At 39.5% G+C, this 14,924-nt stretch overlaps 1 protein-coding gene across 1 annotated transcript in view; it reads right to left on the reverse strand.

The window, feature by feature from the left end:
• Positions 1 to 1,583: 1,583 nt before the first annotated feature.
• ZSWIM2 (zinc finger SWIM-type containing 2) overlaps positions 1,584 to 14,924 on the reverse strand; it is a 53,279-nt gene continuing 39,938 nt past the window's right edge. Inside the window, 13 exon segments of the mRNA XM_074873965.1 lie at positions 1,584 to 1,632; positions 1,634 to 1,826; positions 1,829 to 1,911; positions 1,913 to 2,270; positions 2,273 to 2,282; positions 3,839 to 3,894; positions 3,897 to 4,083; positions 5,837 to 5,921; positions 6,267 to 6,550; positions 6,778 to 7,013; positions 8,900 to 8,962; positions 9,572 to 10,093; positions 10,237 to 10,303. Coding sequence (XP_074730066.1) covers positions 1,584 to 1,632; positions 1,634 to 1,826; positions 1,829 to 1,911; positions 1,913 to 2,270; positions 2,273 to 2,282; positions 3,839 to 3,894; positions 3,897 to 4,083; positions 5,837 to 5,921; positions 6,267 to 6,550; positions 6,778 to 7,013; positions 8,900 to 8,962; positions 9,572 to 10,093; positions 10,237 to 10,303 — 2,193 coding nt within the window.

Below are 14,924 nucleotides of genomic sequence, written 5' to 3' on the forward strand. Positions count from 1 at the left end.
AATATTGTGAAGAGCTTAAGCTAAACTTCAGGGTGTAATGTCCTATTCTTAATTGTATCTAACACTAGTATTTCTCAAGCCTTTTTCTTTTCTAAGCTTCACAAAAGCCACATTTCAGTATTTTCACCATTGTGCAGAAACCCTGCAAGTCTGCAGACAAGCACATTGCAAAGGTTTTCCTACCATGGGGGACACTTGCATGTGTTCTATGATCACTCCTATAATGCTCTGAGAAGCTACAGTCTTCTCATGAACTACTGGTTGTCTTCTTACTCTCACAGAATAACTTTTTATTTTTAACCTTCCTGAGAAGTTACTTGTTTTAATCATTGCAAATCCATTAGATACTTTAAAACTGAGTCAACTTTCTCTCTACAAGAAGCTAAAGAAATCTCAGGAATTTTATTTTCAATTCAACAGAAAAGAACAGTATTTTCTATTTTATTTCACTTCTGTGTAAAAATTGGGTATCTGAGTCATCAGCTGATCTGTAAATACAAATACTTATATCAAAATTGACTGAGTTTCAGCTTGTTCTGTGTCATCATAGAAAACACAAAATACAAACTCTACATATTACTCATTTAAGTAAGAGTTAAAGTATGTGTGAGTAGATGATATTGTTTTGTTTCTTCTAAATAAGTTGTTAGACGTGCTCTCATATTTGGATTTTAAAACAGAGAAAGATAGTTGGAAAAAGTCAAGTCATAAGTCTGGCTAAGCTTCAACAAAATGTTCCCATTTTTCTTAGATTCTCAGAATAAAACTTCAAAAATGGGAGGTTCTTATTGCATATCTCTTTTTGTTCTGTTTAACCAGCAACTGAGTTGAAAGAAAAGTATTTCTGATTCAGTTGGGCTTTATATTTACATTTATTGCAGGTATTGAGGTTTAAATCTTTGTTATACTTATTGGGAATCTAGACCTTAACATTAAAATTACTAAAATTCAAATTTATTTCTTATATTACCACTTAGGAAATAATTGTTAGACTCAGGAATTCTTTGGCTTGGCCATCTGTGCATGACTGAAAATGGCTAAGTGGGTGGTTCCTATATACTATTTGGAGGCTTAGCTCCTCTTTTGAGCATGAACTATCAGGAAACCATAGCAGATCTTACAGAATGTACCTGATACTGTAAACAGGGTTTTTTCCATCTTGGTTTTACTACTGCGCATTTGAAAATAGCACATTTGATATAATTTCTTTCATCAATAATGTTAAAATGAGTCCGGCTTAATTTGCCAGTTACCTAACTGCTCTTTCAAGAATGTAAAAGCTTTCTGCATTTTACATTTGAGTAATTTACTCGATTGAAGGTTAAAAACTTGCAAATAAGAAATAGTGACAATTTTACAAGTATATGGCTGTTTTCTGAAATACATCTCAGCCAGATCAGTTCCTTTGTTTATTTGAGATTTAATACAACGTTTCTCACAGCATTGAGCAGCACTGAGTTAACTTTTGTGGTACTTACAGTTCATGACATCTGATTATTCATTTATTGTTTCTTAGTCTCTAAGAAATCCTGTGTATGGAGTGTAAAAGTAAGAATATAGCTATGTTATCCCAAACAAGACAATCATGAGCTGGTATGCAGTGGAATTCCTTCCAATAATCTATTTTTCTTAAAAGTTCAGATGATTTTGTTTAGGTGGTGGTCTCATTAGGAGCCTCTGTTGATGGCTGGCGTTTTCCACATCCTTATTGTGCTTTCTTGAGGAATGATTTGCAGTGCACAAATCGATTTCAAAATTCAACTCCATGAGATATCTTAGAATTGTGGAATTATTACAGCCATCTTTTTAAAAAGGAACTACTTTGTATTGCCACAGTCAAACTGATGCTAGCTTCTCGAAGCATTATGAATGTCATCCTTTCTAATGGTACTGGACTTCCCAGAAAATGCTTAGAGAGTAATCCTTACTATGCCTGGAAAAATCACATAGATTCTGATCAGATTCTCCTAAATGGAGGCTGCTAAATCTTACATCCTTTCAGGACTTTGGCACATCTTTGTTAGAAGGTTTTCTGAAGCTACTTTAAGAACTTTCAGATGCATGTTCAGATGGTATTTGCTTGAGAAATAATCCATTTCCAGATACACAAATTTCTGGTTCCACTTGCTTTGCAAGTTTGCTAGGATTTGCATGAGAACCTGTTGGGCTGTTTCCATGTTGGGCTGGCATATCCTGCCAAGTCAGAGGATTGTATACAACATAGTCATCAATAGGATGTGTGTTTCTTTGCTGCAGTAGCCAACTGTCAATTCCCTATGAAACTTAAAAGATTGGAAGGTCAGCTGTTGCGTAATATTTCTTAGCTAAATATGGACTAATCAATTGTTCTTGCATATAACAGTAATTCAGAGAGGCCTCTTCTCCGATGTTATGAGTGCAAACCCACAGGAACTTTACTGATCGCCACAGGGCTTATGTATAGAATGAATAGATTCTAAGTTTTGGGCACTGGCAAGCTAAAGAAAGTTAGTTAAAATTTTACTGACTGCTGTAAACTGGATATTTAAATCCCATTTTTAGAGGTGCTGCAAATATCAAGTTACTTAACTGTAACACGTAATATAATTACACATATATTTGCTATTATAAGGAATCAGTGATGACTCTGCTAGCCTTCCCTTTCAGCTTAATTTCCCTTTTGATTCTGTTCCGTATTGATTCTGGACTTAAAGGGCAGTAACTACTGAGATTGTAACCAAGATTCTACAAGTGAGCAAGGAGTTTGAATTTATGTTACTACTGTTGTGTCATCAGTGAAGAAATACTGCTGGTCAGGTAAGCCAGTTTGAGTTACATAAATCTGGAAAGCGCTATCTTCTCTGAACTTGGTTAAGGGTGCTGGTACAAACTAGCAAAGATTAACTTCACAGGTTGGCTGAGTATATTTCCAAATAACAAAATTTGCTGCAGGCTCGTAAAAGGCTTCCCAACTTTCAGGCAAACTTGGCTTCTCTTTGCAAAAAGTACACTGAGACGGATCAAAGCTCCACTGCTAAGTTTTTGAAATTATAAACTGCTCAGAAGATGTAAATGTGCCTCTCAAATACTGGGAAGGTGCTAACTGCCACTGATTTAAGAAGCACAGAAAGAATCTGGTTATTGTGGCTTCAGCTGATAAACTAGCAAACCTGAAAGGCAGTGTTTCAGCATTTTAATATCCCAGAGGATCTAAATCTTTGCAAAGTAATCTGGTTTAATTTTTTAAAAATTTTAAGTTTGTTCAAGGTGATCTGCTCAGAGAGATGCTGCTGAGTTCTTGCAGAATGTATCAGAACTGAAAGAATATGAATAGTGGACCAGGCTCCTAAAGAAAAGTACCTTATTATTCAGGAGTAAACATCAGTAGCAGTAGATAATAGAGTATTTAAATTGTCACTAATGGCCATAAAACATATATATCCCTGATGCAACTTTTGTTTCTAATATTACTTACCTTGTCCGAGCTCCAAGAATAAGAATGCAGACTATAGGAACAATCTGATTCATTACTAGCAGAGAATTTCGTATTAGACCATTTCAGTATGCTGCTTCTTGCTCCTGGTTTGTAAAAAAATAGTTAATTATTTTAGCTGCATTTCTAACCATTACGCTTCCTGTGCCTTAAAGCAGATGTTAAGACTGAGGCATACAGTTCAGCAAGGATGCGAGCTTTCAGACTAGTGACATGAATACTTAGCCGTGGTGCCTTAAGGGTTCAGGTACACCATGTGCTGGAGGGTGTCAGCATCAGAAAGTCCAATGTGCTACAAGTTAACAGGCTATATGAAGATTTGGCTCTTTAACGTTCAGAACACTTTTTTTTTTTTTTTTCTCTTACCTTGTGATTACATGATAGGAGTCTTACATGCTGACCAAGTTGAAAGCTCTTCAAAGTCTACACTGAATACCCAGGGCAAGTGAATTACTATCTTTACTACTTAAAGTGATGGGTAAAGATTTTACAGTGTTCTTTGGGGTACAACTAGTCCTAAAAGCAAACAAAGAAAACCCAATAAATACGGAGAAACAGCAACTAAAGCTGAATACTTCAGAATGATAAGGTTTTTTCTGACAGAAGTTTCTCTTCAATAGTACCTTAAATTACTGGATGGGCTAACCAGTCTGTTAAACCAGAGCTGCTGTGAAAGTTGTTCCAGTGATGTTGATCTTACTGTGACAGTCATGAACAGATACACACCCCTCCCAGAAAAATAAGCTAGTATGTTCATTTAGCCTGAAGAGTTGCATAATGTAAGCCATTGAATTTTATGCAACAATTTTTACATCAGTTTCTCTGAATAAAAGCTACAAATGTTTTCATGACCTTTTGAAACTCAAGCTCAGAAATCATAACCCAAATATTGTGATCTTTTGCAAAGCTACCTTAGTTTTGAAGTTATGGGGGATCATATGTTGCTCTATCTTGGATAGGACTCTAAACCTAATCCTGTAGTCTGGTTTGGGTAGGAACTGGTACTTTTCTAGTTTTTAATTAGAAGTGATTAATGTTCGATCAAAGTATCTCAGTCATTCTTTTCAGTAGCTTTTCCTTTTTTCTTTTTTTTTTTTTTTTTTTTTTTTGATAAAAGCATAAAGTAAGGATAAAAGCCTGATCAGCTTATAGTGGTGATGTTTTTATATGGTATAGAAGAATGACTACCTTAACATTATCTGTATTATAAACAGATGTTCATGGTACATGGGTACAGAAATATCTTCAGCCTTTGCTTTGTACCAGTTCATTTCAGAGGTGATCCTGGAATATGAACCTCTATTCCTTTCTGAAAGTTTTTAAAATATTGATCTTTTATGCATCCAGTACTACATCAGGTAGGACTGTTTTTCTGACGAGAATCCTTGTGCACTGATGTGGCAGATATAAAGATGAGCGAAAGCTTTTGTTTCTCTTTGTATCATCTCTTTCATTTCTGTACAATAAAGCCTGGAACAAAGACTGTCTACTTGAAGTCTTCAGCTAGGACTTGGAGATATACTCATTGTTTCAAAGACAGCTCTCTCAAACTTGAAATGCTGATATTTCTGGAGATCCAGAGACAAAGTGGCAGCAAAATTAGCTTCTGAGACATAAGTATATCTATTTATGGTTGTTGCAGTAATCTGAATTCACTGATTATTTTTTTTTTTCTACTGCTTGGATTCTACATAGTGAATTAATGGTATAAAACAACGAGTTATCTGTGGAACTGCACATACTCATTTTCACAGCTCCTTAATTTTGTGGTTTCTGTGCTCTAGTTCTAGGCCTGGACTCTTAGCGAATTTCTTGTAGCACTTACTTGGAAAAAAAACATGCTGACAGAACTTTCCCCAGCCTTTAATAGTCTCAGGTACCCCTCTTACAGAAGGTGATTACTGTCCTGGGTGATACAATTGGGAAGATAATAAGGTGCAGTTAGATTTAACCAGGGAGGATTCTGGCACTGATGTGTTACGCCTATGCCCTGGACAAGCACAGTTCAAAGAACCTCCAAAGTCTTCCCATTTTATGTCAGTTACTGTGGCCCTTTTTTTGCATCACATTGTCAACTGCAAGGGCTTATCAACACAAAGAAATGAGAAAGGGTTAAGTAAGCTAGGATGTATTTGCATCTGCTGTCCCTGTGAGGGTGCCACGGTGCACTGTATACAAGCAGAGGACGACCAAGCTCTCTTGGTGTTATTTTTGCTTATCTCAGTATTTTTCTGTAGCTACTTAGCTTGTAGCTAAGTAAGTCTAATTCGATGCAAGATCTGCATGATTTGTATAAGGGGAACTGAGATCAATTAATATTATATAGGTCAGGGTAGGATGTAAGAAAGAAAACCTTTCTGGTACCTGTCTAAAAACAAAACCACGTAGAGAATGGCAAAAGCCAGTGAAACATTCATGACATAGGTGATACTCAATGCTTGCGGTACACCTAAAAGGAAAAACCAAAACACATCAACAGAATAAGGAGCTAGGTTAACAAGCAGTTAATGCTTTATCATAAAATAGTAGCTAAATTTATTATTTGAAAAAGGACAATTCCAAATACATGCTACAGAATTGTTTGGAGATGTACTCCACTAAAAGCAAGTTTAAAAACAAAAACCTCTGCTTTGCTTACCATGGATGTTTCCATGGATGTTTATTTGTTTACAAAGCACATATTGTCTACCCTGTAGGTGAAATCAGTTACTTATAATAAAGGCAGAGAAATAACCGACAAGCTAGAAAATATGCTCAAAGACATGGCACTGTCAAAATGTTGGTTTAAAAATACTTGTAGCACTTTCCTACAATAGGAAATACTCTGCAGTTATTGCAGCAGATTCCAAGGTGCCTATCCAGTCGTGTTTTATCTCTTGCACTTATAAGTTGTTTAGAGTTTCTGGATTCTTCTAAAATGAGCCTTAGAGGTGCAAATTTTTCTCTGCAAAGTGGACACTTCACTACAGAGTCATTCTCCATTTCATCTTGGTGGTCAGCCCAAATTTTCATACATTTTATGTTAATGTTGTTACCATAGCTGTATTTATAGAAAATGAATACCAATTTCTGTAATCTCTCCAGAAACATGTAAAAAAAATCACATAGCAATACTAAGTAGTCATCCCTTTTCTTTTCCTCCTTCCCCTCCACCCACATTTTAACTTGCAGGATTACTTAATTTTCCAGATTGGAAAAGGGCTGTAACACCTGTCAGGTGTTTTTCCTTGTGTAGTGAAGCTAAGTATATTGTAATGTTTATTCTATAATGAGATATGTAGCAAGACAAAGAACAAATTGTACACACAGTAAGTGATGAGAAGCATTTTCTTTAATAACTCCTTTAGTAACTTTAATAACTCCTCCTGACAAATGGGACAAACATCCTCTTCATCAATTTCTTTATGATCAATGCATCTATCATTCTCCTGGTGTAATGTTTGTGAGAAGAGAGTTTCCTCTGGATTTTGTGTTTGTTCTTGATGCAATTGCTGAAGCACATCCTCAATTTCTCTTTCCCGAAGACCCAACTTAAAAGCATCTAGCAAAAGTAAACACAAAAATAAACACAAAAATTAAAAGTGTTTTGGCACTGTCTCACAAGAGTTCTCCATCTGTGAAATGCGGTAGGTACTCGCTTTCAAACATATGCAGTACATTTCAGCCAAAAAAATGTTGTAAATTGTTTTTTATAACTTGCACAGTAACTGTTAACAATATTGCTTATGCAAGTTCTTATCTAAAATGGTGTCCAACGCAAAAATGAATCAAAAATGTTTCTAAACTGAGAAGTTTTCAGTATTTTTTCAGTAAGTTAAATTTGGTTTACTAAATTTATTGATCAAAGCAGCGTTTCGTTCCAAAAGGCCCTTATAGATATGTTTAAGTCAGAGTAAAAAAAGTTTTTACTTCTAAATACTGGAAATGAACAACTACGGAGGATTTTCTAGAAATACTATTTCCTGGAAATCTTCCCTCTAGTGAGCTGTGTTTAAAAAAAAAAAAACCAAAACTTTTCAGATCCCAAGGAATTGAGCTTTGCACTATCTTTTGAAACATGGAATAATAAAGAAGGAAACATGATTTCCTTAGTATAGTTCATGGAGCTTGTGAACTGAATGTATTTTGCTTCTCGTTCAAGATTCAAGAGGCTAGTCTCATAACGAAATGCTGACACTTCAGTAAAACACTGAAGGGACTTCTTTGAAGTTTCCTTATTTTCAGAAGGAGAAAATGATGCAAGGTAGGAAATTCCTGTGCTAACAGCCAGCTTTGGCAAAATGATCTGTTCTCTGAAACTCAGTCTGGGTACAGTTCTGATACGCCATGTCACTATATCCACAGCCAGAAGCTAGTTACAAATTCTAGTGATGTGTTAAGATGAAAACCAGCTCACTGCTTTCTACTGAAGTTATTTTGCCTGTACAAAACTTCAGAAAGTAAAATGTTCTAAAAGCTAGTTCAGATGAAAAAATGCAAGCTAGGTTCTGACTATGTACAAGATGTTTGCTTTTGTATGTAAATATTTTTTAAGAAGTAACTTCTTGAATGGTGGCCATTCTTTAAAGTTGTTTTGTATTTAGCTGCTTTGTTACTACTTAGAAAAAGATCTTTAGACTAATTATTTTGTGGGATGCTTTCACTATTTGTATTATTTGAGTTCCTAAAGTTCTAAGTAAGGAAATCTAACAAAGCAGTTGAGATTCTGGCTCATAATAGCCTAAAGCCCTGACTCATGTCAGAAAGCTAACCTGGCTATACAGATTATATCCTTTGGATGAAAAAGCTTTGTGGTTTTGGTGACAGAGAGCCACAAGTGTCAAAATCAGTAAAGGATTACATTTTGCACAGCTTACTTTTTTCATATACCTATAAGTTTGAGGGGGAATCTCCAAGACATTGGCAGCATTCATGAAATACTAATGATGTGAAAGTAAAAATGTCACCCTAAACTAGAAAAGTCACTGCAGCTAGTTTATGCTGAAGGGCTTGCTACGAAAAAGTGGTACAAGATGAACTGTAGTTCTATAGTTAATTTCTTATTAAATGAGGCATCAAATTTGTGTCTACCCACTAACCACATCTTGAAAGCACTAGATTAACTTCAGTACAAGATGTTTTAAAATATTAAATATTATATAAATATATAAATTTTAAATATTTTAAATTGTTGCTTTTTTTGCATTTTCATTTTTCTTGAAACTGCAGTTGTAACCAATGATATAACACAAAGTGTTCTGTATCAGAAATAGGAAACAAATTGTAAAATGCCTGAGAGCACTAAACTTTTTTTAAGTGGAAGAGGGAGAGGAGGAGCAAGACCCTGGTCTATAAAGAAATTTTATCAAAACTCTGGAGGACATTGCTTCATGCATTTAAAATCCGTAAGTTCTACATGCCAGCCATAAACGAGAGGCTAATACTTCCATTCATGATCTCTTGGTAATTGAGACTTTTTCAGCAGTATCCTACAATTCATAACCAAAATATCTAATATGTATAAACATCAGTGTAAAGTAAGGTAGTTGTTAGTTTGACAATTTAAATGGAGCAGCCTTGTAAGAGTCCTACACAGTCTTACAGAGAAAGTATTAATGGTGTGATTAGATGAGAGAAGCTGAATAATCTTATTGTAGTGGATATATTAGTAAATTTAAATCAATTTTTAAAAAGTAATTTAAATCAAGGGTGTAGTCCTACTCCTGGCTTATTTTGCTGTCCCTGATTTCTTCAGTGACTTGGTTCCACTCTCTAGACGGCCAAAACAACTTAGCCTAGCCAAAAATAGTAATTTTCTGTTGTTTAGGGGGCTTTGATTCAGCCTATTGAATCCTGAGACAAGTAATACATCCTTATCAGCAAAGAGAGAATGGGGCAACAGCTGTGGCTGCAGGAAACCATTTCACCGCTTTCTGCGTGACGCTTCGCGCTAGGGCAGTGGATTGTGGCTCCGTTCAGGGTGCACCAGGGCCTCTGGGGGAAGCGACGTAGGCATCTTCTGAAGTCTGAAATGGATCTTGTGTGGCTGTTTTTGACACCAGGTTTATCTTTGCTCCAACGTAAACACACCTGCGCTGATACATAAAAATATGTACTTACCGCCCCACCACCCCCCGGCACTAAAGCCAAGCCAACAGCTCCCTGTAGGGCGCAGCTCTGAGGGAGCAGCTGGTGCCCTCACACGCTGCCCCGCGGCCCGGCTCGGTCTCCTCTGCAGCGGTAACTGCTGCGCCTCACACCGAGGTGGGGCCGTGCACGGGGGCGCTGCGGCCTCCGGCCCTGACCGCCGGCGCTGTCCCCGGCACCTGCCGCAGACGGGCGGGAAGCGCCCGGGGAAAGACGAAGCGGCGCCGCCCAGCTCCGGCGCGACGCGCACGCTGCTGCCCGGTGCCGCCGCCGCCACCGTCTCAGCTCGGCGCTGCCGGGCACCCACCGGCCGCCGCCATGGCCAGAAGCGCCTCCGCGGGCCCCGCAGGCCGAGCTCCGCGGAGTGCCGCCCGCCTCGGGGGTGCAGCCGGCGGGCTGCGGGCACGGCCGGCCGGGGCGGCGGCCCTGAGGCGGGCCCTGCCCAGCCCAGGCTCCCGCGGGCTTCGCGGTTGCAGCCGCCGGCTGCCGGTGGATCTTTTCAGGAGAAGGGAAGGGTCGCCTCCTCACCCACTTTCGATCCCTTCCCTCGGCACTCCTCAGTTATTTTTTAACGCACTCGAAATACGCCTGTTTTATTCCGTGCTCTTTGTAAGGCAAACGATTCAGAAAACGTTTACCAGAAAGGTGGGCGGGCTTCCGTTTTGTGTCGCAGTCGCTAGGGGGAACTGTTGCACTCCCTGTAGTCTGTAAAAACGTGTTTATTTTCACTTTGTTAAATATTTGTATCGATTCTTCAAACAATTGATAGTTACGAGTCTTTTGATAATATAAAAGTAGTTTGTGTAGTTTTTACTGGAATATAAACACATACAACGTGGTAATGGGGTCCTAAATCCCATTTATGGTTTTTTTGCCCTGTGCTAAACCTCTTTGAAGTGCTCCCAGAAAAGCAGGAGGAGTCAGCAGAGGGGCCCCCGCGGATGCCAGAGGAGTTGAAGTTATGGGAATGCAGCAGGAATCTGGGGCCTGGCGCCGTGCCACGTCAAAATGGATGCCCCCGTGCCAGGTGGTGGAGGAAGAGTGTTGATGAAGAAAAGCTGATCTAGCTGCAGGACCCTGGTACAGATCAGTGCAGAGCTGAGAACAGGGTCAGACAGGTTGTTCTGAACGCTAGGTTCATGAAAGAAACAGCTGGGGCCCCTGGTGCCTGAGTTGGAAAGAACTGTGGAGTAGTGTGGAAGGCACTAACTACACAGGGACTTGATAGAGTGACATGATACAGTGACTCAGGTGAGTTGGTCACAAGTGTGACCTGAGTCAGCTCAAGTGGACAAGTCAACCTGCAAGGATTGAAGTGGCTGGTTTTTCACTTAAGTGGTGCATCAAATAATCCTCAGAGTTTTTTCTTTCAACCGATTCATAAGACCCCTGCCAGCAGGCTGAGGCTGAAGGGTGGGGAGTTGGAAGAGGATTACTAGACAAAGTCCCTTGGTGCAACATTCTTAAGCAAAGTCCTCAGGGTGTAATTTTTCACTAGATATCACAGACTTTTTGCAAAATCTCCTGGACCAGCTTGTTTATGTCCTTTTCCTTGACTTTACTACTGTGTCATCTCTCCTGAATGATGTTTTAGGAGATAAAAAATTGGAGAGACAAGGATTTGATGGATGGACCACTCAGTGGATAAGGAATTGGCTGAATAGTTGTGCTCAAAAAGTTGTGGTCAATGGAGAGCAGTGACAAGTGGTGTTCCTCGGGGGTCCGTGTTGGGACTGGTGCTATTTAATGTCTTTGTCAGCAACACAGACAGTGGAACTGAGTGCAAGTTCTCCAACGAGTCCAAGCTGTGTGGTGCGGTCAATACACTGGAGGGAAGGGATGTGCCATCCAGAGGGACCTGGACAGGCTGGAGAGGTGGGCCGGGGCAAACCTCATGGAGTTCAACAAGACCAAGTGCAAGGTCCTGCACATGGGTTGGGGCAATCCCAAGCACAGATACAGGCTGAGAGATGAGTGGATTGACAGCAGCCCCGAGGAGGAGGACTTGGGGGTACTGGTGGAGGGAAAACTGCCTATGAGCCAGCAATGTGCGCTCACAGCCCAGAAAGCCAACCGTGTCCTGGGCTGCATCAAGAGAAGTGTGGCCAGCAGGTCGAGGGAGGGGATCCTCCCCCTCTACTCCAGTCTCATGAGACCCCACCTGCAGTGCTGTGTCCAGCTCTGGGGGCACCAACATGAGAGGAACATGGACCTGCTCGAGCGAGTCCAGAAGAGGCCACGAAGATGGTCAGGGGGCTGGAGCACCTCCCTTGTGAGGACAGACTGAGAGAGTTGGGGGTGTTCAGCCTGGAGAAGAGAAGGCTCCAGGGAGACCTTATAGCGGCCTTCCAGTACTGAAAGGGGCTACAGGAAAGATGGGGAGGGACTCTGCATCAGGGAGGGTAGGGATAGGATGAGGGGTAACGGTTTTAAACTGACAGAGGGTAGATTTAAATTAGATCTAAGGAAGAAATTCTTCCCTGTGAGGGTGATGAGGCACTGGCACAGGTTGCCCAGAGAAGCTGTGGCTGCCCCCTCCCTGGCAGTGTTCAAGGCCAGGTTGGACGGGGCTTTGAGCAACCTGGGCTAGTGGAAGGTGTCCCTGACAATGGCAGGGGGGTTGGAGCTAGATGATCTTTAAGGTCCCTTCCAACCCAAACCGTTCTATGATTCTATATTCCACTTTTTTCTTCCCCACTAGACATAAGATGTCATAGCATTAACAGCCATACAGGAATGTACAGTGTCTGCTCTGAGGGAAGAAGAATTTTAAGAATAAATAAGACCAATCGATGCTCTTGTGATTTATACAATTCTCGGGGATGGATTTGAGAAAGATACATAGCAATGCATGTACCTTGCTGAACTTTTGAAGGATAGAATTATAAACATATATAAAGCACTAAGTTTTAGATTTTGTTGAACTTCTTCAGAGAAATAGCTTCAGAAAAGAAACTGCTGCAGTAAATGTTACAGATTAACAGCTACATTGTGCATATTTTGGACCCACAGTTTTCCCAAGTCGTGGCATAGTGAGGGAATGGGGAATATTGTTATATTTGGTTATTATATATAACACATGACAGACTGTTTCCATTTGCAGCTACAAACTGTTCCATGACATGACACAAGATGTGTCATTTTGCTCTTACAAATTGCCTTTTGAACTGGCTGGTCTGGTATTTATTTACCTTTCATTCTGTCTGGCTTACTAGCCTCCAAGTACAAGCATTTTTAATCCTCATCCTCTTGAAATGTTACAGAATGCAAAATGACACTATTTTCCTTACCATCAAAGCAGATCAGCCAGTACAGATCTTTGCCTGCATGCCTAGCAGCTTGAATTGCATATTCCTAGTATGAGAACCCTCACGCTATGTGGCAGGATCCAGCTCTATTAATGGTCTTTAGAAATAACTGTTGTGTAATAGTGCATTTTTTCTAATGTTCTTTGAGATAGCATGTGCCTCTTGATTTGTTTTCTTGTATTTTAAGACAATGAAAGCTTCATCTTTAACATCAGTGCGTAAAAGCTTCTTGAAATCCTAAATTTTCTTGAGTTTGTAAGTGGTACAGTAGGTGGCATCATCTGTCTTAATCTCTCTAAACTGTTACCATGAAGTGTCCAGACAACAGTGGATTATTTCGTCCTTATTGGATGCAATTTTGAGTACTGCCGAAACCCAGTTCTGAATTTAATTTTGAAGTGGAATGTTGAAGAAAATTTCAGTTCCCACATCTGTGGAAGGTCAAATCTCCATTTTCTGTCTACTTGGGAAGTTTCTGATTTCCAGAATTTAAGCTATGTGAATTCATACAGGAAGGGGAACTCTGCCCCTCTGTTCTTGAAATTGTGTTTTTGTAAGTCCAGATTTATTGGGCCAGAGAGCAGGAAGGTGACTTTTTATCTCGCTAGTTTATATACTGGTCTGTGTACATTTGTTTTGGATAATCTCTCTGTATTAAACATCACTGAACAAAATACGAGCAAGTCAAAGACAGATATGTAATCTTAAATATTTCCTCTTCCAGGTAAGCTTCCTAATTGTAAATTTTATGCTTTATTCATTATGTTCTCCAAGCACATTTTGTAATTTTTTCCATGTGCTGGTAGCTGTTAGATACAGAGGATAGAGAATGCCTCTACCACTACTCCCTTCCCCCTTCATCCCCTTGACACTCACTGTGAAGTACTGACCTTCCCATTTCCGGGGAGAAGAGGGTTTCTGTGCCCACCTCAGGTTAGGTATTCTCTTTTATATGCCTTGGTCCTGTTCTATACATACATACCTACTTTGTGCTTAAGCCCACAAGATTCATAGGATAAATATTTCTTTTCCAGTGGAGTTAAGTCTGACAGATGCTCCCTGCCTTGGTTGAGAATTAATTATATCTGTTTCCAAAGTGTGTTTCACAACCACTTTATCCCAGAAACCTCTAAATATTGTGGAGCAGGACAGTAAGAAATTTTATTCCAAAAGAAGCTCTTTAAAAAAAAAAAAAAAAATTAAACATAGATCAAAGATTTTGGGAATCAACAAGAATTATTAGATTTCTGAAATCTTCTGCAAATCATGAAAATAGAAGATATATCTCCTGTCAGAGATACTAACTTAGTGGCAAAACCCCCTAAGTATTGTAAGACTTAAAAAGTAGGATGACCTTGTGGCTTAATGGTAGATCAGGTCTGGGGAGAATCTAATAATCCTGGTTCTTTTATAGACTTCCTGAGTGACCTTGAACAAAATCGCTGTGCCTGTGTTCTCTATCAGGAATGTTTCTTTTCTCCTCTTCCCTGCCTTGCCTGTTTAGACTAATTTCCCCCCTCAAGGAGCTCTCAGTATATATTGAGTGAGTTCTCTCAGTATATATTGACAGTGACACAGTGGAGTCCTGATCAGCTACTTTCTGCTTTACTAATAATCGTTAAGCAATGACCATAAGTTTGGGATTTGAATTTATTCTGTAGAACACTGACTTGTGTGAGCTCCTGGAACTGAATAGTAGTTTCTGAGTAAAGCCACACAGGTACCAATCTCTGGCAAACATCAGCTAGCTGCATTCCTTCCACATAATTTCAGAAGCTATAAATATAAGAAAAAACCAACAAATACCCCAAATCAGAAAAACCTAGTTCCCCTCTTCCTCTCTTCCAGAATTATGAAGCTCATGTTCTGACAGATATGTGGAACAGTGCACAGCATTGATAGATTGGGGCAGATCTGCAGCGGAACATTGTGTGTTCAGTCTTGCCAATAATCTTGCCTGGATGTTATTTTAAAATATATTTTAAAATAATACGGGAATAATATTTACTCTTGTTTAC

This window comes from Strix uralensis, chromosome 6, assembly GCF_047716275.1.
Source record: "Strix uralensis isolate ZFMK-TIS-50842 chromosome 6, bStrUra1, whole genome shotgun sequence".
NCBI lineage: Eukaryota > Metazoa > Chordata > Aves > Strigiformes > Strigidae > Strix > Strix uralensis.